Source organism: Hippopotamus amphibius, chromosome 6 (genome assembly GCF_030028045.1).
Source record: "Hippopotamus amphibius kiboko isolate mHipAmp2 chromosome 6, mHipAmp2.hap2, whole genome shotgun sequence".
Classification (NCBI taxonomy): Eukaryota; Metazoa; Chordata; class Mammalia; order Artiodactyla; family Hippopotamidae; genus Hippopotamus; species Hippopotamus amphibius.
In genome coordinates, this window is record NC_080191.1 from 50230308 (window position 1) to 50253214 (window position 22907).

The 22907-nt window shown below is 36.3% G+C and overlaps 1 protein-coding gene across 4 annotated transcripts in view; it reads right to left on the reverse strand.

Moving 5' to 3' along the window:
- Positions 1-22907, reverse strand: part of SHPRH (SNF2 histone linker PHD RING helicase) — a 99818-nt gene that overhangs the window by 41316 nt on the left and 35595 nt on the right. For all 4 annotated transcript variants that reach the window (XM_057739053.1, XM_057739054.1, XM_057739052.1 and 1 more), the window contains exons 16-21: positions 21040-21132; positions 10397-10504; positions 9292-9434; positions 5619-5792; positions 5231-5293; positions 4031-4256 (exon numbers count right to left, since the gene is read on the reverse strand). In XM_057739053.1, the coding sequence (XP_057595036.1) occupies positions 4031-4256; positions 5231-5293; positions 5619-5792; positions 9292-9434; positions 10397-10504; positions 21040-21132 (807 nt within the window). The remainder of the gene's footprint in view (positions 1-4030; positions 4257-5230; positions 5294-5618; positions 5793-9291; positions 9435-10396; positions 10505-21039; positions 21133-22907) is intronic.

Below are 22907 nucleotides of genomic sequence, written 5' to 3' on the forward strand. Positions count from 1 at the left end.
CAATACGCAGATCAGACAAATTAGACTTTAAAGTGAATACTATTACAAGAGACAAGGAAGGACACTACATAGTGATCAAGGGATCCATCCAAGAAGAACATATAACAGTAGGAAATATCTATGCCCCCAAGATAGGAGCACCTCAATACATAAGGCAAATGCTAACAGCCATCAAAGGGGAAATCGACAGTAACACAATAATAGTAGGAGACTTGAACACCCCACTTACATCAATGAACAGATCATCCAAACAGAAAATAAATAAGGACACACAAGCTTCACATGACACGAGACCATCTCGACTTAATTGACATTTATAGGACATTCCACCCAAAAACTACAGAATACACTTTCTTCTCAAGTGCACATGGAACATTCTCCAGGATAGATCACATCTTGGGTCACAAATCAAGCCTTGGTAAATTCAAGAAAATTGGAATGATATCAAGCATCTTTTCTGACCACAATGCCATGAGACTAGATATCAATTACAGGAAAAAAACTGTAAAAAATACAAACACATGGAGGCTAAACAATTCACTCTTAAACAACCAAGAAATCACTAAAGATATCAAAGAGGAAGTCAAAAAATATCTAGAAACAAATGACAATGAAAACACAACAATCCAAAACCTATGGGATGCAGCAAAAGCAGTTCTAAGAGGGAAGTTTATAGCAATAAAGTCCTACCTTAAGAAACAAGAAAAATATCGAATAAACAACCTAACCTTACACCTAAGACAATTAGAGAAAGAAGAACAAAGAAACCCCAAAGTGAGCAGAAGGAAAGAAATCATAAAGATCAGAGCAGAAATAAATGAAAAAGGAAGGAAACAATAGCAAAGATCAGTGAAACTAAAAGCTGGTTCTTTGAGAAGATTCACAAAATTGATAAACCATTAGCCAGACTCATCAGGAAAAAAAAGGGAGAAGATGTAAATAAACACAATTAGAAATGAAAAAGGAGAAGTAACAACAGACACCTCAGATATACAAAAGATCATGAGAGACTACTACAAGCAACTATATGCCAATCAATTGGATAACCTGGAAGAAATGGATACATTCTTAGAAAAATACAATCTCCCAAGACTGAACCAGGAAGAAATAGAAAATATGAACAGACCAATCACAAACACTGAAATTGAGACTGTGATTAAAAATCTCCTAACAAACAAAAGCCCAGGCCCAGATGGACTCACAGGCGAATTCTATCAAACATTTCGAGAAAAGCTAACACCTATGCTTCTCAAACTCTTCCAAAATATAGCAGAAGGAGGAACACTCCCAAACTCATTCTACGAGGCCACCATCACCCTGATACCAAAACCAGGCAAAGATGTCACAACAAAAGAAAACTACAGACCAATATCACTGATGAATATAGATGCAAAAATCCTCAACAAAATACTAGCTAACAGACTGCAACAGCACATTAAAAAAATCATACACCATGATCAAGTGGGGTTTATCCCTGGGATGCAAGGATTCTTCAATATACGCAAATCAATCAATGTGATACATCATATCAACACAATGAAGGACAAAACCCATATGATCATTTCAATAGGTGCGGAAATAGCTTTTGACAAAATTCAACATCCATTTATGATAAAAACTCTCCAGAAAATGGGCATAGAAGGAAATTACCTCAACATAATAAAAGCCATATATGAGAAACCAAAAGCTAATATTGTTCTCAATGGTGAAAAATTGAAAGAATTCCCCCTAAGAACAGGAACAAGAAAAGGGTGTCCACTCTCACCATTATTATTCAACATAGTTTTGGAAGTGTTAGCCACAGCAATCAGAGAAGAAAATGAAATAAAAGGAATCCAAATTGGAAAAGAAGAAGCAAAATTGTCACTCTTTGCAGATGACATGATTTATATATAGAAAACCCTAAAGACTCTACCAGAAAACTGCTAACACTAATTGATGAATTTAGTAAAGTAGCAGGATACAAAATTAATGCACAGAAATCTCTTGCATTCCTATACACTAACAATGAAAGAGCAGAAAGAGAAATTAAGGAAACTCTCCCATTCACTGTTGCAACAAAAAGAATAAAATACCTAGGAATAAACCTGCCTAAGGAGGCAAAAGATCTGTATGCAGAAAACTATAAGACACTCATGAAAGAAATCAAAGACGATACAAACAGATGGAGAGACATACCATGTTCTTGGATTGGGAGAATCAACGTTGTGAAAATGACTGTACTACCCAAAGCAATTTACAGATTCAATGCAATCCCTATCAAATTACCAATGGCATTTTTCACAGAACTAGAACAAGAAATCTGACGATTTGTATGGAAATGCAAAAGATCCCCAAAAGCCAAAGCAATCTTGAGAAGGGAAGATGGAGTTGGTGCAATTAGGCTTCCTGACTTCAAACTATACTACAAGGCCACAGTGATCAACACAGTATGGTACTGGCATGAAAACAGAAAGGAAGATGAATGGAACAGAATAGAGAGCCCAGAGGTAAACTCAAGCACATATGGGCACCTTATCTTTGACAAAGGAGGCATGAATATACAGTGGAAAAAAGACAGCCTCTTCAATAATGGTGCTGGGAAAATTGGACAGCAACAGGTAAAAGAATGAAATTAGAACACTTCCTAACACCATACACAAAAACAAACTCCAAATGGATTAAAGACCTAAATGTAAGGCCAGATAGTATAAAACTCCTAGAGGAAAACATAGGCAGGACACTCTATGACATCCATCAAAGCAAGATCCTTTTTGACCCACCTCCTAGAATAATGGAAATAGAATCAAGAATAAACAAATGGGACCTAAGGAAACTTAAAAGCTTTTGCACAGCTAAAGAAACCATAAACAAGACAAGAAGGCAACCCTCAGAATGGGAGAAAACACTTGCCAATGAAGCAATGGACAAAGGATTAATCTCCAAAATATACAAGCAGCTCCTGCAGCTTAATACCAAAAAAGCAAATAACCCAATCCACAAATGGGCAGAAGACCTAAATAGACATTTCTCCAAAGAAGATATACAGATGGCCAACAAACACAAGAAAAGATGCTCAACATCACCAATCATTAGAGAAATGCAAGTCAAAGCCACAATGAGGTATCACCTCACACCAGTCAGAATGGCCATCATCAAAACATCTAGAAACAAGAAATGTTGGAGAGGGTGTGGAGAAAAGGGAACTCTCCTGCACTGTTGGTGGGAATGTAAGTTGGTACAGCCGCTATGGAAAAGTTTGGAGGTTCCTTACAAAACTAAAAATAGAACTACCATATGATCCAGCAATCCCACTCCTGGGCATATACCCAGAGAAAACCATAATCCAAAAAGAAACATTGACCATAATGTTCATCGCAGCACTATTTACAATAGCCAGGACATGGAAGCAACCTAAATGCTCATCAACAGATGAATGGATAAAGAAGATGTGGCACATATATACAATGGAATATTACTCAGCCATAAAAAGGAATGAAATGGAGCTATATGTAATGAGGTGGATAGACCTAGAGTCTGTCATACAGAGTAAAGTATGCTAGAAAGAAAAAAACAAATATTGTATGCTAACTTATGTATACGGAATCTAAAATAAAAAAAAAAAAATGGTACTGATGAACCCAGTGACAGGACAAGAATAAGGATGCAGATTCAGAGAATGAACTGGAGGACATGGGGTTGAGGGGGCGGGGGGCGAAGGGGATGCTGGCACAAAATGAGAGAGTAGCACAGACATATATATACTATCAAGTATAAAATAGATAGCTAGTGGGAAGTTGCTGTATAACAAAGGGAGATGAACTCGATGATGGGTGATGCCTTAGAGGGATGGGATGGGGAGGTTGGCGGGGAGTTGCGGGAGGGAGGGGATATGGGCATATGTGCATAAACACAGCTGATTCACTTTGCTGTACCTCATTAGCTGGTACAAGAGTGTAAAGCAATTATATTCTAATAAAGAGCTTAAAAAAAATTTAACGTAAAGGAAAAGAATTTTTAATGTGGGAAGGAAGTTTTAAATTACTGTTACCTTATATTCCTTCTTCCAAGCTTCAAAGAGATCCATTGAAGTACTGCCTTCATCAATGAATTCAACATCAAATCTATGTGATTTTGCAAATGATAGCAGAGCTTTCATAGATCGCTCTGTCTCACTTATTGCCCACAGACCTCGGTTGGTGGTAGGTATTCGATCATCCACCAGTCCTTCTTCATCTTCTATCATCTCCTCAAATATTGCAGTCTGGCCTTTGACTCTGAAGACATTTGAGAACAAAACCACAGTAACTACTGTTAGTGGTTAACAAGTATTATAAAAATGATATTGGCAGAGCTAATAGGAAAGTAAGGTCAAAAACAAAAATTTCATTAACATATTTCAATGTCATGTCTACAAGATCATACTTTGAAGTCTGAAAAACTACAGTAACTCTGAAAATGCTTGTGGTATCATACATTTGATCAGTGCTTTCTTGAGAGCAATCTGGTATAATAAAAAAGGCTATAAATTCCAGGCTAAAATCTTGCTCTGAGAATTAAAATAATACAAAACACAAATTACCACCACTATCAACCACGCAAAAATAAAACAGAAAAACCACAAGATGATCTATACTGTTAATTTCTTTTTCTTTTTTTGGGGGCAATCAGACTGTCTTTTCTCAATTTCCATGTTTGTAAAATAGTGATAATTTTGCTAAATATACTCACTAAATAGCTTGATCCCTGACACAAGAATGAAGACTTCAAATTTGCATTGGAGAAAGTGTATTACTAATGAGAGCTAACATTTTTATAGGACATTTACCATGTATCAACTACCATGCTAAGCAATTATATGCATTTTCTTATTTAATATGCAGAAAAAAACTCAGTGAGGTGTTACTATCTTCATTTCACAAATCAGGATCCTGAGGCTTAGAAGAAGTAATCTGTGCACAATAGTGAGCAGGGATTTGAATTCAGGTCTGTTGGACCCTATTGTCTGTGTACTCCCCTAAACCATCCCTCTAGTACATGTTCCTACATGACATGTGCATATGGGGATAAACTTCTGCATAGGTGAAACTGAGCATGTTAAATGGTCAAACACTAAAGTCTACTAAATTGACTGAATAAGAGAAAAAAATATAAGAAATGTTACTGTGAGGAAAATATACTCCTATAAATTAAAACACCAAGTCTTGTAAAGTGTTTCATTCTCCTGATGGGAAATAATCAGAGAACTTACGTATGAGAAAATAGCTTCGATTCATATTCTGTGAACAATTCATCAGCCTTACAAAAGACACAGCTGGAAAAGAAGAAATTATTAGAGAAATATTCACATACATAACTGCAATCAGGTAATTTCTAAAAGACACTTAGTATTTTATACTTCACATTTACTTTGCAACAAATATACCATTTTAGAAAAAAAATTCATGGTTCTCAGGTATGTGGTCCTAGAGAGGTTTTTTTTTTTTCCTTTTTTTAAAGTTAGATTAATAATATAGCTCTACTTCTGTCTGAATGCAGATGAAAAAAATTTTATTTTGTGAGCCCTTGTTTTTTCTCTCAGAAGAAGTCCAGCTCAATGGAATGATGCCCTTCACTGGATGCTTTCTCCTATTACCTACCAGTTGAGAGGAAGTCTGATTGGTCGGAGATGGCAGATTGTTGCAGACTCAATAACATGACGAGATGGCGGTCCCTCCAGATTTTTTACAGCCTCTCTTACTTGCTTCTGGAACTTACTTAGCTCTTCCATATGTGTTGTAAGTAAGAACTGAAGACCTCTGCAGTCATGGAACCTGATTCCCACCACCAGCAACAGACACAACAAAGAAAAGAACAGTAGGTCAACTTCCTAAAAATTCAAAAAGTGGCTGGCAGAGTGTTAAAGAAACTGCAACACTTTACCTAGTCACACCTGAGTGAGTTTACCTTAGGAGTGTATTCAATCGGTACGTACTGGTAAACAATGAATAACAACACTGGCTTGTCCACTACAAAAGATAACAAAAACATCTGATAGTTCCTGGCTCAGAAGCGAAAAACAGTATGCAAAACCTATGTCTGTCTCTGACATCTCTGAAAGATGAGGATTGCCACATTCTTTCTTTTTAATACTGATTGACTACAAATGTTCCTCTGACATCCATGCTCTATGTGGAGAGATGACTGCGGGATGAAAAGTAAAGACAGAAAGCTGAGAAGAAAGAAAAGTAGCCAAGAATTATATTCTATATTACAAGGAACTTATACATATACACATATATTTTTATAAAGCATTTACTAAATGCCAGGCACTTTGCCAAGCACTTCTCCTGTATAACCTCAACAGACACCCAACTGTGCCCACGTTGTAGATGAAGCTTAGTGAATTAAAGTAATTTAATTAAAGTTACAAAGTTATTATGTGGCAGAGCTAGGAGTAAAATACAATGCTCTTAACCATTCTGGTAAACTATAAATGAAATGGGCTAAGAAAAAAAAAGTATGGATGTGTGTGTATAGGTTTTCAAAAGGAAAAAGAAAGCCTAGAATAATAAGAAATTAAAAAAACAAAAAATATAAACAGGATTTGTTTGCTTTTTAAGTTAAGAGTATATCCTTCTTTCTAAAATGCCATATGCCATTCTCTCCAAATTGTTCAAAAGAGCCCACTCTCCCTCCTAAAAGACTTACCCAATATTTCACAACAATAATCTATGTTTCTTTCTATTCATGTAGTTTATTAACATTATTTATTTTAGTACTTTGTTTAGTTTTTATACATACTCATATTTCTCAAATTATTTATGACTCTTGTCTTCTCATTAAGCTAACTTTTAGAAGGTAAGAATTAGATTATACCCCTTTTTCAAAAACATATATAATAGGTATAGAATAGTTGCTCAGTAATTTCTAAAAAAATTTACATAGAGGTACTTAAAATTAGGTTAGATATCAATACTATTCACAAAAAGAGGACAAACTTTTTATTTGTAATTTATTACAATTTTAAACTGCTCTTCAAAAATTAACTTTTGAACCAACGGAAAGAAGTGGTTTTGGAAAAGTTCTCTCCACTAAGTCAGGTCTCAGCATGTGAGTAAGGGCTGAAAAATATCATCACAGATCAGCATTTAACATGTCCTAGCAGTGTTCTCTCTTGCAGGTCCTTTAAATGAAAAAGAAAACATAATAATAGAAGGTAATGCTTAAACACCATACTAATGGTAAGTACTATTTTAAGTAAGCACTTTTCAAATATTAATTTACTAATCCTCACAATGATGCTGTGTGGTTTTATAGATGAAGAAACTAAGGCAGAGAGAGCTTATATAACTCTCCCAAGGTCACAAAGCTAATAAGCGGTGGTGTTGAGGTATGAACACAGGCAGTCTGTCTTGAGAACCTACTTGCGCTCTTTTTTTTTTTTTTTTTTTTTTTTTTTTTTTATTTTATTTTATTTTATTTTATTTTTTTGGGGGGTACACCAGGTTCAATCAACTGTTTTTATACACATATCCCCATATTCCCTCCCTTCCTTGACGCCCCCCCCTCGATTCCCCCCCACCCTCCCTGCCCCAGTCCTCTAAGGCATCTTCCATCCTCGAGTTGGACTCCCTTTGTTATACAACAACTTCCCACTGACTATTTTACAGTTGGTAGTATATATATGTCTGTACTACTCTCCCGCTTCTTCTCAGTTTCCCCTTCACCCCCCGCCCCCTCCCATACCTCGAGTTCTCCAGTCCATTCCCTGTATCTGCTTCCCTGTTCTTGTCACTGAGTTCATCAGTACCATTTTTAGATTCCGTATATGTGAGTTAGCATACAATATTTGTCTTTCTCTTTCTGACTTACTTCTTCTTACTCTTCTTCTGACTTACTTACTCTTAATCATCAAGCTACATAGTCTTCCCCATGAATCATTAACAAGCAAATATAGGTCTGAGATGTCAGTCTCATTAAGAAACAGAGCAGCAGTGTTAAGATGATCTCTGAATACATGTAATATTAAAAAAAATTAATTTTAAAAATGTGTTTTCTTACTTTTTATTTATGTCTAATGTTTTTAAAAAGCATGTTTGTGTAATGAATTACACATTTTGTGTTTCCTATTGGTCCTTGTACAGCCCTGGGACCTCGAAACATTTAATAGGGGATATATTCTAACATGGGGATTTACAACTTTTAAAAGTAGTTTCTCTGTGATTTAAGAAAAACAAGTTCAAGATATTTTAAAATATTTTTCTTTATCAGTTGATGTCACAATGCTGGCAGAACACATCAGGACAGAGCTTTAAAACTGGATAAGACAATCATGACGTAAATGACAACTTATCCTGGAACAGTGATTCTTGGGCTTAACAGGGAAAAAGCGAATGCACTCAAAAGCATAATACACTGCATATACTTCAGAAATGAGAAGCCCATCAGGTTCCGAGTGGTGAAAAAGATGATTACATTAAGGTATATCAAGTTACAAATGACACACAGAAAATGCAGCATATCTTTTTAGGGTGTTAGCAGACATCTGAAAAAGTTTTTAGAGGAACAAATGAAAATTTAAACCATTTCAAAGATATTCTTATACTGAATTTTTCACTGAAAACCCACTTTAATCCCAAGGCTGATGTTATACTGTGATGTGATAGGAGAAGCAATAAAGATCCTCTCTCTGTTCCCCTACCCAGAATCAACAGTTCTGCCACAACACCTAAGTTCCCCACATTAGTCAGACATTCCTTTGGGTTAAACCACTGAAGGTACTTTTGCTAGGGAATATTTGTTCTTTGGGAACAATTATTCACCATTCATACTTCAAGAGCAATAATCCAACTTATCTATCTGAGGAATGGTGATTGTCGATGAGAAGAAAGATGGGGAAGACAAAGCAGACTCGACAATATAAAACCTGGGCCGCTGTGGCACTATGAGCTTAGCCCTTAGGGAATGAATGACATAGGGAAATACGAATGCCTTACCCCAAGGACAGAATTTTCCAAAACAAAGTTTATTTCAAAACTTTGCTTAAAGCTGGCTTTAAGCAACTTTGTCCAACAAAGATATAAAAGAAATATTTTAAGCAGATTAAAAAATAGAAAAAAAAAAAAAAGCACTAAGAAGAGAACACTTAAAAATGACTAATATATAGGAAATAAGCAAAACTCATATTTTGGTTTGAAATATTCTCAACAATATGTAAAACAAAGATGTTCATAATTGCAATGTTATGATCTTTAATTGTAATTCTTAATACCAAATGATCTGAATATTTGGGGTGACTACTCATATAACTGTTGTATGCTATTTTCTTACTTCTCTGACATAGAAAGCTTGCCAGTTTGTTGCTTGTAGTGACTGGTTATTTCATTTCTCACTCTTTGAACAAGTTCCTCTTCAATACCAAATTCCATTGCTCTGTGTATCACATTCAGCCACCAAGGAGAATTAGAATAAATCTGTAAACAAGACAACCAGCTGATCAATTAATGTCTTTTTAGTACTCACTATGTTTCTATCATTGGAAAGGGTTCTGTGAAAAATTAAAAGAAAGCAACAAATGCAACTCTCAAGGGCATCACAACAGTGGAGAGACAAGTATACACGTTGTACATACAATGAACAAGTACAACTTCTGCATAATAATTAAATAGAACACCTATTTCATGATTACTCTGAGTGGGAATTTACTGTATGTACATGTATAACAAAACTGTGCTAAAAAAAAATACTTAGCCAAAATAAAAATTCAGTATTCACTCTATATATTTGAAAAGGTAACAGGTTTCTTTCTCAGCATAATAAAGATATCATGCTTATCCTCAACTAACTGAACTAGATTCTACTCAATGAATAATCTATAACTAATAAAATTATATGCCTGAGTACTAAATAATTAATGAATTAGAGAGAATAAAATGGGAAGTAACTGGTTAAAATCAAAAAGTAAAAGTATTCTGTGTAGCCTCCTCTTTAGACTTTGCTACTTATTTCATGAAAGAGAAATTTTAGAAATGACAAATGGTACATACTTAATAAGAAAAATACTTATGGTTCTAATATTCTGACACCTTAAAAGAAAAGATTTTGGAAACATACACATTTAAGATCAAAAGAGGTTATGGAAGTCTCTACTTTCTTCAAAAGTCAACTTGTTATATAACGAAGGTAAGAGGAAACCCCATTATACCTTAAAAGAAATGAAAGAGAATAACCTCAAAATAGGTGACATCTATGCATCTGTTCATTCAATCAATAAACACTGCTAACAGCAAATAAACTTTTATTGTGGCCTAGGTACTGTACTAGGTGCTAAAAATTCCAAGATGAAAAAGAAAGTTCAAGTTTCTCCCCAGACCAGGACAAAAACCAAAATGTTACGTGGAGACAAATAGAAGGAAAGTCACACTCGTAGCCATACCTTTCTCTGGAGATCACGTATGGTCTGCTGCACTGGCAGCAAAGCTTGCTGCGCCTCAGCAACCTCTGTATTACACTTGCTCATGTAATGCTCTCGCAGCTGTTTGGCCTGTGTTGAAACAGGAAACAAGTATAAACTTTCACTCCAGGTCAAGAAAATTTAGTGCGATGTTTCAAGAACGGTGTACTTATTTTATTTATTTAAACCTAAACTCAATTTAAGCATTAAACCCTACAAGTATATTGTAGAGAACATAAAGCCATGTTAGAAATTCATAAGATGTATACTGAAGAGATTTTACCTGTAAGCCATCTTGATTTACATTTACCTGTAAGTCATATAATTTAAGAAATTTCAAGGATTTTCAACCAAAATTTCTAATTTTTTAATTTTAAAAAAAGGAAGGGGAAGAACAGTAATATTTCAAACTATAAGGCAAAGCAAGAATACATTTTACAATTTCTTGTCTGATTCAGTTATTATAATTTCTTGGAATTACTTCAGTTTAGAAATAATACTTGAGAATATACATTAACGTGGGTTTTATGGACTGAATTGTGTTCTCTCAAAATCTATATGATGACGCCCTAACCCCCAAGGTGACTATATTTGGAGACAGTGCCTTTAAGAAAGTAATTAAATGAGTAAATGTAGATAAATGAGATGATAACAGTGGAGCTCTAATCCTATATGACTGGTGTCCTTAAAAGAAAAGAGAGAGACATCAGGGATGCAAGTACACAGAGAAAGGGTCCATGAGAACACAGTGAGAAGGCAGCCATCTATAAGCCAAGAAGAGAGTCCTCAGGAGAAACTGACATTGCTGACACCTTGATTTTAGACTGCCAGCCTCCAGAACAGTGAGAAATACATTTTTTAATTAAAATAAATTTTATTCAATTTACTTAAACTAAAAAAACCCAACAGTTTACCCATTTCTCCCACCTCCAACCCCTACCTCTTTCAACCACCAGTTTGTCCTCTGTATTTATGAGTATGCTTTTTTCTTTTTCTTTCTTTCTTTTTGGATTCCTCACATAAGAGAAATCATACAGTATTTATTTTTCTCTGACTTATTTCGCTTAGCATATAATACCCTCAGGTTCCATCCACACTGTTGCAAACGGCAAGATTTCATTCCTTTTTATGGCTAAACAATATTCCATCATACATGTATACAGTATCTTTATCCATTCACCTGTCAATGGACGCTTAGGTTGTTTCCATATCTTGGCTATTGTAAATAATGCTTCAGTGAACATAAGGGTACATATATCTTTTCAAGTTAGTGTTTTTGTTTTCTTCAGATAAATACCCAGCAGTGGAATTGCTGAATCATATTATAGTCCTATTTTTTATTTTTTGAGGAACCTCCATATTGTATTCCATAGTGGCTGCACTACTTTACATTCCCATCAAAAGTGCACAAGGGTTCCCTTTTCTCTCATCCTCACCAATACTTTTTATAGCTTGTCTTTTTGATAACAGCCACTCTAACAGGTATGAACTGATATCTCATTGTGGTTTTGATTTGCATTTCCCCAATGATTCATAATGTTGAGCATTTTTTCATGTGCCTGTTGGCCATCTGTATGTCTTCTCTGGAAAAATGTCTATTCAGATCCTCTGCCTATTTTCTAATTGCCTAAGAATGGGTTAATGTCTAAACCCTTGATAAGGGGTTAGTATCTAAAATATATAAACAGCACATACAACTCAATGGCAAAAAAACCCCGAACAACCCAATCAAAACATGGGCAAAAGACCCGAAGACACATTTTCCCAAAGAAGACATAGAGATGGCTTACAGGCACATGAAAAGATGCTCAACATGCTAATTATTAGAGAAATACAAATCCTAACAACAATGAGGTATCACCTCATTTGTGTCAAAATGGCTATCATCAAAAAGTTTACAAATTAGACTTCCCAGGTGGTCCAGTAGTTAAGACTCTGTGCTTCCACTGCAGGGGGCACAGGTTCAATCCCCAGTCAGGGAAGTTCTGCTTGCAGTGCAGTGCAGCAAAAAACAAAAAACAAACGTTTACAAATAAGTGTTGGGGATAATGTGGATAAAAGGGAACCCTTGGATATTGTTGGTGGGAATGTGAATTGGTGCAGCTACTAAGGAAAACAGTATGGAGGTTTCTCAACAAACTAAGCATAAAAACCACCATATGATCCAGCAATTCCACTCCTGAGTATATGGGTGGAAAAAAAAATGAAAACACTAGTTCAGAAAGATACATGAACACCAATGTTCACAGCAGCACTATTTACAAATAGCCAAGACATGGAAACAACCCAAGTGCCCACCAGCAATGAATGGATAAAGAAGATGTTATACATATTTATACTGGAATATTATTCAGCCATAAACAGAGAACGAAATTCTGTCATTTGCAGCAACATGAATGAACCCAGAGAATATTATACTTAGTGAACAAGTCAGAAAGAGAAAGACAAATATTATATCATATCACTTACATGTGGAATCTAAAAAATAAAACAAATAAATGTAAATGTAAACCAGAAAGACTCACAGATGTAGAAAACAAACTAGTTGTAACCAAAGAGGAAAGTGAAACGGGGAGGGACAAATGAAGGGTATGGAATTAACAGATACAAACTACTATGTACAGAATAGATAAGCAAGAAGGATATATTGTATAGCACTGGGAATTAGAGCCATTATCTTGTAATAACTCATAATGGAGTATAATCTACAAAAATACTGAATTGTTATGCCATAACTTGAAATATAATATCATAAATCAACTATACTTCACTTAAAAAAAAAGGAGACGGTTCTTTCCCCATTGTCTAATCTTGTTTCCTTTTTTGTAAATTTTTTTTTTAAGAACTTTTATTGAGATACAGTTAACATACAATAAACTGCATATATTTAGAGTGTACTATTTGGTATCCCAATCTCCCAATTCATTCCCCCCCAACCCTCCCCGCTTTCCCCACTTGGTGTCCATATGTTTGTCCTCTACATCTGGGTCTCTGTTTCTGCCTTGCAAATGGGTTGATTTGTACCATTTTTCTATATTCTATGTATATGTGTTAAAATACAATATTTATTTTTCTCTTTCTGACTCACTTCACTCTGTATGACAGTCTCTAGGTCCATTCATGTCTCTACAAATGTCCCAGTTTCACTGCTTTTTACAGCTGAGTAATATTCCATTGTATATATGTACCACTTCTTCTTTATCCATTCCTCTGTTGATGGACATTTAGGTTGCTTCCATGTCCTGGCTATTGGAAATAGTGCTGCAATGAACACTGGAGTGCATGTGTCTTTTTGAATGATGGTGTTCTCTGGGTATATGCCCAGGCGTGGGATTGCTGGGTCATATGGTAGTTCTATTTTTAGTTTGCAAGGAACCTCCATACTATTTTCCACAGTGGCTGTATCAATTTACATTCCCACCAACAGTGCAAGAGCGTTCCCTTTTCTCCACACCCTCTCCAGCATTCACTGTTTGTAGATTTTCTGATGATGCCCATTCTAACTGGTGTGAGGGGATACTTTATTGTAGTTTTGATTTGCATTTCTCTAATAATTAGTGATGTTGAGCAGCTTTTCATGTGCCCTTTGGCCATCTGTATATCTTCTTTGGAGAAATGCCTATTTAGGTCTTCTGCCCATTTTTTGATTGGGTTGTTTGTTTTGATATTGAGCTGGATGAACTGTTTATATATTTTGGAGATTAATCCTTTGTCTGTTGATTCGTTTGCAAATATTTTCTCCCATTCTGAGGGTTGTCTTTTCGATTTGCTTATAGTTTCCTTTGCTGTGCAGAAGCTCTGAAGTTTCATTAGGTCCCACGTATTTATTTTTGTTTTTATTTCCATGACTCTAGCGGGTGGGTCAAAAAAGATCTTGCTGTTATTTACGTTGAAGAGTGTTCTTCCTATGTTTTCCTCTAGGAGTTTTACAGTGTCTGCCCTTATATTTAGGTCTTTAATCCAGTTCGAGTTTATTTTTGTGTATGGTGTTAAAGACTGTTCTAATTTCATTCTTTTACATGCAGCTGTCCAGTTTTCCCAGCACCACTTATTGAAGAGGCTGCCTTTTCTCCACTGTATATCCTTGCCTCCTTTGTCATAGATTAGTTGACTGTAGTTTATCTCTGGGATTTCTATTCTGTTCCATTGGTCTATATTCCTGTCTTTGTGTCAATACCATACTGTCTTGATCACTGTAGCCTTGTAGTATAGCCTGAAGTCAGGAAGCCTGATTCCACCAACTCCATCTTTCCTTCTCAAGATTGCTTTGGCTATTCAGGGTCTTTTGCGTTTCCATACAAATGGTAAAATCTCCTGTTCTAGTTCTGTGAAAAATGCAATTGGTAATTTGATGGGGATTGTATTGAATCTGTAAATTGCTTTCAGTAGTATAGTCATTGTCACAATGTTGATTCTTCCAATCCAAGAACATGGTATGTCCCTCCATCTGTATGTGTCGTCTTTGATTACTTTCATTAGTGTCTTATAGTTTTCTGAGTACAGGTCTTTTACCTCCTTGGTTAGGTTTATTCCTAGATATTTTATTCTTTTTGTTGCAATGGTGAATGGGATTGTTTCCTTAATTTCTCTTTCTGATCTTTCATTGTTAGCGTACAGAAATGCAAGAGATTTCTGTGTGTTAATTTTGTATCCTGCAACTTTACCAAATTCATTGATTAGCTCAAGTAGTTTTCTGGTGGCAACTTTAGGATTTTCTATGTATAGTAACGTCATCTGAGAACAATGACAGTTTTACTTCTTCTTTTCCAATCTGGATTCCTTTTATTTCTTTTTCTTCTCTGATTGCTGTGGCAAGGACTTCCAAAACTATGTTGAAATAATAGTGGCCAGAGTGGACATCGTTGTCTTGCTCCTGATCTTAGAGGGAATGCTTCCAGTTTTTCACCACTGAGAATGATGTTTGCTGTGGGTTTGCCATATATGGCCTTTATCATGCTGAGGTAGGTTCCCTCTATGCCCATATTCTGGAGAGTTTTTATCATAAATGGGTGTTGAATTTTGTCAGAAGCTTTTTCTGCATCTATGGAGATGATCATGTGGTTTTTATCCTTCAATTTGTTATTATGGTGTATCACATTGATTGATTTGCATATATTGAAGAATCCTTGCATTCCAGGGGTAAATCCCACTTGATCATGGTGTATGATCCTTTTAATGTGTTGTTGGATTCTGTAGGCTAGTATTTTGTTGAGGATTTTTGAATCTATATTCATCAGTGATATTGGTCTGTAATCTTCTATTTCTGTAGTATCTTTGTCTGCTTTTGGTATCAGGGTGATGGTGGCCTGATAAAATGAGTTTGGGAGTGCTTCTTCCTCTGCAATATTTTGGAAGAGTTTGAGAAGGATGGGTGTTAGCTCTTCTCTAAATGTTTGATAAAATTCACCTGTGAATCCATCTGGTCCTGGACTTTTGTTTGTTGGCAACTTTTAATCACAGTTCCAATTTCATTGCTTGTGATTGGTCTGTTCATATTTTCTATATCTTCCTGATTCAGTCTTGGAAGTTTACACCTTTCTAAGAATCCGTCCATTTCATCCAGGTTGTCCATTTTATTGGCATATAGTTGCTTATAGTAGTCTCTTATGGTGCTTTTTATTTCTGCGGTGTCCATTGTAACTTCTCCTGTTTCACTTCTAATTATGTTGATTTGAGTCCTCTCCCTCTTTTTCTTGATAAGTCTTGCTAGAGGTTTATCAATTTTATTTATCTTCTCAAAGAACAAGCTTTTAGTTTTATTGATTTTTGCTATTGCTTTCTTTGTTTCTATTTCATTTATTTCTGCTCTGATCTTTATGATTTTTCTCCATCTACTAACTTTGGGTTTTATTTGCTCTTCTTTCTCTAGTTTCTTTAGGTGCAAGGTTAGATTGTTTATTTGGGATTTTTCTTGTTTCTTCTGGTAGGATTGTATTGCTATAAACTTCCCTCTTAGAACTGCCTTTGCTGCATCCCATAGGTTTTGGATCATTGTGTTTTCATTGTCATTTGTCTCTAGGTATTTTTTGATTTCCTCTTTGATTTCTTCAGTGATCTCTTGGTTATTTAGTAGCGTGTTGTTTAGCTTCCATGTGTCTGTGTTTTTTACAGTTTTTCTCCTGTAATTAATTTCTCATCTCATAGCATTGTGGTCAGAAAAGATGCTTGATATCATTTCAATTTTCTTGAATTTACCAAGGCTTGATTTATGACCAAAAAGGGGATCTATCCTGGAGAAAGTTCCATGTGCACTTGAGAAGAATGTGTAATCAGCTGTTTTTGGATGTAATGTCCTATAGATATCTATTAAATCAAGCTGATTTATTGTGTTATTTAAAACTTGTGTTTCCTTATTAATTTTCTATGTGGATGATCTGTCCATTGGTGTAAGTGGGGTGTTAAAGTTCCCCACTATGATTGTGTTACTGTCGATTTCCTCTTTCATAGTTGTTAGCATTTGCCTTATGTATTGAGGTGCTCCTATATTGGGTGCATATATATTTATAATTATCTCCTCTTCTTGGGTTGATCCCTCAATCTTTATGTAATGTCCTTTCTTGTCTCTTGGAACATTTTTTATTTCAAAGTCTATTTTATCTGATATGAGTAGTGCTACTCCAGCTTTCTTTTGATTTCCATTTGCATGGAATATCTTTTTCCATCCCCTCACTTTCAGTCTGTATGTGTCCCTAGGTCTGAAGTGGGTCTCTTGTAGACAGCATATATATAGGTCTTGTTTTTGTATCCATTCAGCCAGTCTGTGTCTTTTGGTTGGTGCATTTCATCCATTTACATTCAAGGTAATTATCAATATGTATGTTCCTATTACCATTTTCTTAATTGTTTTGTTGTTGTTTTTGTAGGTCCTTTTCTTTTATGTTTCCCACTTAGAGCAGTTCCTTTAGCATTTGTTGTAGGGCTGGTTTGGTGGTGCTGAATTCTCTTAGCTGTTGCTTGTCTGTAAAGCTTTTGATGTCTCCGTCGAATCTGAATGAGATCCTTGCTGGGTAGAGTATTCTTGGTTGTAGGTTCTTCCCTTTCATCACTTGAAATATATCATGCCACTCCCTTCTGGCTTGCAGAGTTTCTGCTGAGAAATCAGCTGTTACCCTTATGGGAGTTCCCTTGTACGTTACTTGTCGTTTTTCCCTTGTTGCTTTTAATAACTTTTCTCTGTCTTTAATTTTTGTCAATTTGACTACTATACGTCTTGGCGTGTTTCTCCTTGGGTTAATCCTGCCTGGGACTCTCTGCGCTTCCTGGACTTGGGTAGCTCTTTCCTTTCCCATGTTAGGGAAGTTTTCAACTATAATCTCTTCCAGTATTTTCTTGTGTCCTTTCTCTCTCTCTTCTCCTTCTGGGACCCCTATAATGTGAATGTTGGTGCGTTTAACGTTGTCCCAGAGGTCTCTTAGGCTGTCTTCAGTTCTTTTCATTCTTTTTTCTTTATCCTTTTCTGCATCAGTGATTATCACCATTCTGTCTTCCAGCTCACTTATTCACCCTTCTGCCTCAGTTAATCTGCTATTGGTTCCTTCTAGTGTATTTTTCATTTCAGTTATTGTGTTGCATATCTCTGTTTGTTTGCTCTTTAATTCTTCTAGGTCTTTGGTAAACTTTTCTTGCAACTTTTTGATCTTTGCATCCAGTCTTTTTTCAAGGTCCTGGATCATCTTCACCATCATTATTCTGAATTCTTTTTCTGCAAGGGTGGGGTGCCTATCTCCTCTTCATTCAGTTGTTTTTCTGGTGTTTTACCTTGTCCCTTCATCTGGTACAAAGTCCTCTGCTTTCTCATTTCCTCTATCTTTCTGTGGCTGTGGTTTTCAGTTCCACAAGACGAAATAATGCTGATACTGCTTGATTCTGCTGTCTGCCCTCTTGTGGAGGAAGCTACCTAGGAGGCTTGTTGGTGCTTCCTGATGGGAGGGACTGGTGGTGGGTTGGTCTGGGTGGGCGGAGCTTAGTAAAACTTTAATCTGATTGGTGGGCGGAGCTCAGTGACACTTTAATCTGCTTGTCTGCTAGTGGGTGGGGCTGTGTTCTCACCTTGTTTGATGTTTGGCCTGAGGCTACCCAGTACTGGAGTTTACAGGCTCTTTGATGGGGCTAATGGCAGACTCTGGGAGGGCTCATGCCAATGAGCACTTCCCAGAATCCCTGCTGCCAGCATCCCTGTCTCCTTGGTGAGCCACAGCTGCCCCCCACTTCTGCAGGCAACCCTCCAACACCAGCAGGTAGGTGTGGTTCAGTCTCCTATGGGGTCACTGCTCCTTCCCCCGGGTCCTGGTGAATACAATATTTTGTGTGCCCTCCAAGAGTGGAATCTCCGTTCCCCCCAGTCCTGTGGAGGTCCTGCAATCAAATCCCACTGGCTTTCAAAGTCTGATTTTCTGGGGATTCCTCCACCCATTGCTGGACCCCCAGGTTGGGAAGCCTGACGTGGGGCTCAGAACCCTCACTTTAGTGGGTGGACTTCTGTAGTATAACTGTTCTCCAGCTTGTGAGTCACCCACCCAGAATTTATGGGATTTGATTTTAACACGATTGTGCCCCTCCTACCATCTCATTGCAGCTTCTCTTTTGTCTCTGAATGTGGGGTGTTTTTTTTTTTTGGTGAGCTCCAGTGTCTTTCTGTGGATGATTGTTCAGCAGTTAGTTGTAATTCCAGTGCTCTTGCAAAAGGGAGTGAGCGCACGCCCTCTTACTCCGCCATCTTGATTCTAAGGACCTCCTTTTTTGTAAATTAATTGACCATATATAGGTGGCTATTTTTCTGGGCTCTTTCTATTCTGTCCCATTGATCTATGTGTCTGCTTTTATGGCAATACCATACTGTTTTAATTACTATAGCTTTACAATATAGTTTGAAATCAGGGAGCATAGTGCCTACTGCTTTGTTCTTTCCCTAGGTTGCTTTGGCTACTCAGGATCCTTTCTAGTTCCATACAAATTTTTGGATTGTTTATTCTATTTCTGTGAAAAATACCGTTGGAATTTTAATAGGGATTATATTGAACCTGTATATTGCTTTGGGTAGCATGGACATTTTTATGTTAATACAATATTAACTCTTCCAGTCCATGAGTGTGAGAAATAAAATTCCTATTGTTTAAGCCAGTCTGTGGTATTTTGTTACGGGAGGACTAAAAGACTAATACAAAAAGGATTTAAAAATTTTTTCCCCTTTCAACTTTTCAAGACAAGAAGGATCATGTTATTTGCAAGTAACATAAGTACTGAAAAATTTATTCTTATAAGTTCCCATTAGGAAACTTAGGAAAATTCTTCACTTTTGTCCATTTAACTGAAATACTTAACTGACCCCTGAAACTATTATGAATGAAGAGAGGGGATGATCAGAGGCTATATGGGACAGTGGGAGGAAAACAGGAAAGACTAATGAACTGGAAATCCCAATGCTTCCCCTTACTAGTGGGTTGAGCCATATGAAATTGCCAATACTGGACCATTTTTGACTTACCACAACAGTGGTAATTTCATGAGGTCAACTGAATAGATAAACGTCTCTTTTGACTAGCCATTTCAATTCCCTAGGCTTCAGTTACTTCATTTGCAAAAGAAGGTGGGTGAAGTAGATGATTTCTTGGATCCTGCTCAGCTTTGAAATACTGTGGCTTCACATACTGTGAGAGTTAGGCAAAGGTGATAAGTGGTCTCCTTGGAAATACATCTAAATAGTATGAACCCTCCTCCTCATGATGCATTTTTCCTTTTCCTGTTACAACCTTCTAATTAATATCTATTCAAATTCCATGGCTATAATTAGTTGGTCATTAGAGCTGTCTACTAATAGATGGGACTGTCTTCCAGAGAGCTTCCTGTCACTGAAGGCATTTAAACAGAGTGACTGATTACATATAAGGATCAGATGCTTGCACTGGGAATAAAATTTCACTTGAAAACTTCCAACACTTAGACTGCCATCTAGCATCAAGAAGGGGCTGTATGTACCTATATAATCTCATTTTTTATCCTGTTAATTCAAATAAAGGCTCCATTTACAGGTTCAATACATTTCAAACATATCTAATACTCTTTTGCTTTTAGACGTGCCACCCCGCTTTGACATTTAATGAGGCAAAAATCCATGTGGGAACTGGCATAATAATCATATTAACAATAATTTATAATAACAGTTTCTAATGAAAGGCAATACTCATTGCAGAGGGAATGTCTTTGAGAGGACATAAGAAATACCACTGAAAATTTGAGTTTATTTACTGCCTTAAATAATACACTGAAGAGTGGAGAAAGTACTAAACTTTTTACTGCTACTAAACTACATCTTTTGCAGATCTGTCATGAGATCAACAAGATTTCCTTTTTTAATTTGTTGTTTATTTACATCCTGTGCTGTTGGCTATGAAAAGTCACATCTACAACAAGCAGTTGCCATGTAGCTGTAAGCAGATCATCAGAGAAACAAAATAATATGGAGTATTGCTATTCTATGCCACCTAAAATCACCACAGCAAAGTTTAGAACATCAAAGCAGCAAGAAAACATGGTTACCTTTACATGCTCTAGGAAATATCAAGTAGATGAATCACGAAGTCTGAAAAAAAATTCTTTTCTAGACAAAATGAAAAAATAATAATTACCTCTTCCTCAAGTCTGCCATCTCTCAGGGTAGGAGGTATCCCTGGGTGTTTGGCTACCAACAATTCCATTAAGTTATGGGTAGCATGAAGTCTCTATAAAACACACAAAAGGCAACAATTATGACAGACAATGCAGTGAACTCTAAGGGGAGAACCTACTATTACTAAGGCACACAGAACACTAACACCGCATTTAAGATCGAGTCACCAAATTCTTTTCCTTTAAAACAATATGAATATCAACTTCCTCAGTGTCAGTTTTAAAGTAATTACCTTATTCATAATGACAAATTTCCAAGTAAAAATATACAGTTTCATGAAATATGTCTACATATTTAACAGAGTATGTAATATAGGTATATTTCTTCTAAGTGTACTTGTCTACATTGGGAAATATGAGTATGCCAAGTAAGTCCACAGACTTGATTCCTCTTCTCCTGGGAAATGAGTCTGGATGAGCCTAGCAAGTATAATATGTTAAAAACAAAGATAATGAAATACATAAGAAAACGGCTGTGACCTGGATCTGTTGAACTTAAGGGCTGAAAAGGGGAGGGAGCTGAAAGTGAAGATGGTGTAGAATAAAGGAGAAAACTATATCTTAAATCTCTGTATTAAATATAAGTGAGTCTGTGACTGGTTTGTGGCTCCCTCTGGAGTAAAGAGCTATGAGAAAAAAAAACCTGAAAGTAATTTCTATCTAATTTGAGCCTTTATTTGACAAGACAGGTAAAGGCTAAAGGATGATTGGGAAAGGAGTCTTTCTGGTAAGATTTGACTTGGTGCCAGTGATTCAAGACTATAAAGGTGTACTTTGTTTGGCTACAAATTATGGGCCATGGTGCAGATCTTCGTAGAGTTAATCTCTGAAGAATTATCTCAAATGTCTTAACGATTTTTCATCATGCCTTCATAGATAATATAATCAGTAATATTATCAGATTCAAGAGCAAAAACAAAAGTATAAATACGACAAGAGAAAAAGTGGTAGAAACTCAGCTCCACTTCTCTGTGTGCACCGGTGGAAGAGGACTTCTGTTGCTTTCTGCACAAGGTGGTTGAATGGACTGGGAGGAATACTTGTCTCTTTCCACCCCCTTACATACACATTTTATCTCAACAGAGCAGAGTGGCTAATCCGATTTGACAGAGAAAGACATTCAGTGGGCCATGCTTTATCAGCAGGTGGGGTTACTGTGGCTCAAAACCAAGAAGCAAGCTGACTGACAGCTTACTCTTCACTCCTGAACTCAGGTATACTGGACTTACCTGTATACTTTTGTTTTCTTTATTCAGGAACACAGTATCTTTGCACTTCCTCCTCCTCTCATGAGGTAAATACATTTGCTTAAGGTCAAGGACCTTCTGTAATCCTTATCCATGAATAATATAAGTAGACTCGTATTTAATTTTCTCTCCTCTTCCCTTTCCCCCATACACTTCTCCTAATACCTGTTCAGGCATAGGTGAACATGTAGGTCTGAAGGTCTAGATTCTGAATGGTACAAAAGAAGCCTCACCAGGGACTCAAGCCTAAACTTATCAAGATTCATAAAAGAATCCTTATTTACCATTTAGCTAGAGAGCCTTGTCTATATGATCCACTGGACTGAACCAAGAAGGGGAAGACATTTCACACTGAAGTGTCATGATTCAAATATCCAAATCTCTCTAAAAGATCTCCAAAAATTAAATTAAAAGATGATTGGATAGGTTTTATTACTTAGTTCCATTTTTGAGTTTAACTCAATTTCTCTTCTTTTTGGTGAATATCATGTGAATATATGACGATGTTAAAGTGCAAAGTGATAAAACTGACCCCATTCTTTGAAATACAAATATTTTGAGCTGCTTTTATTATGTGGTTT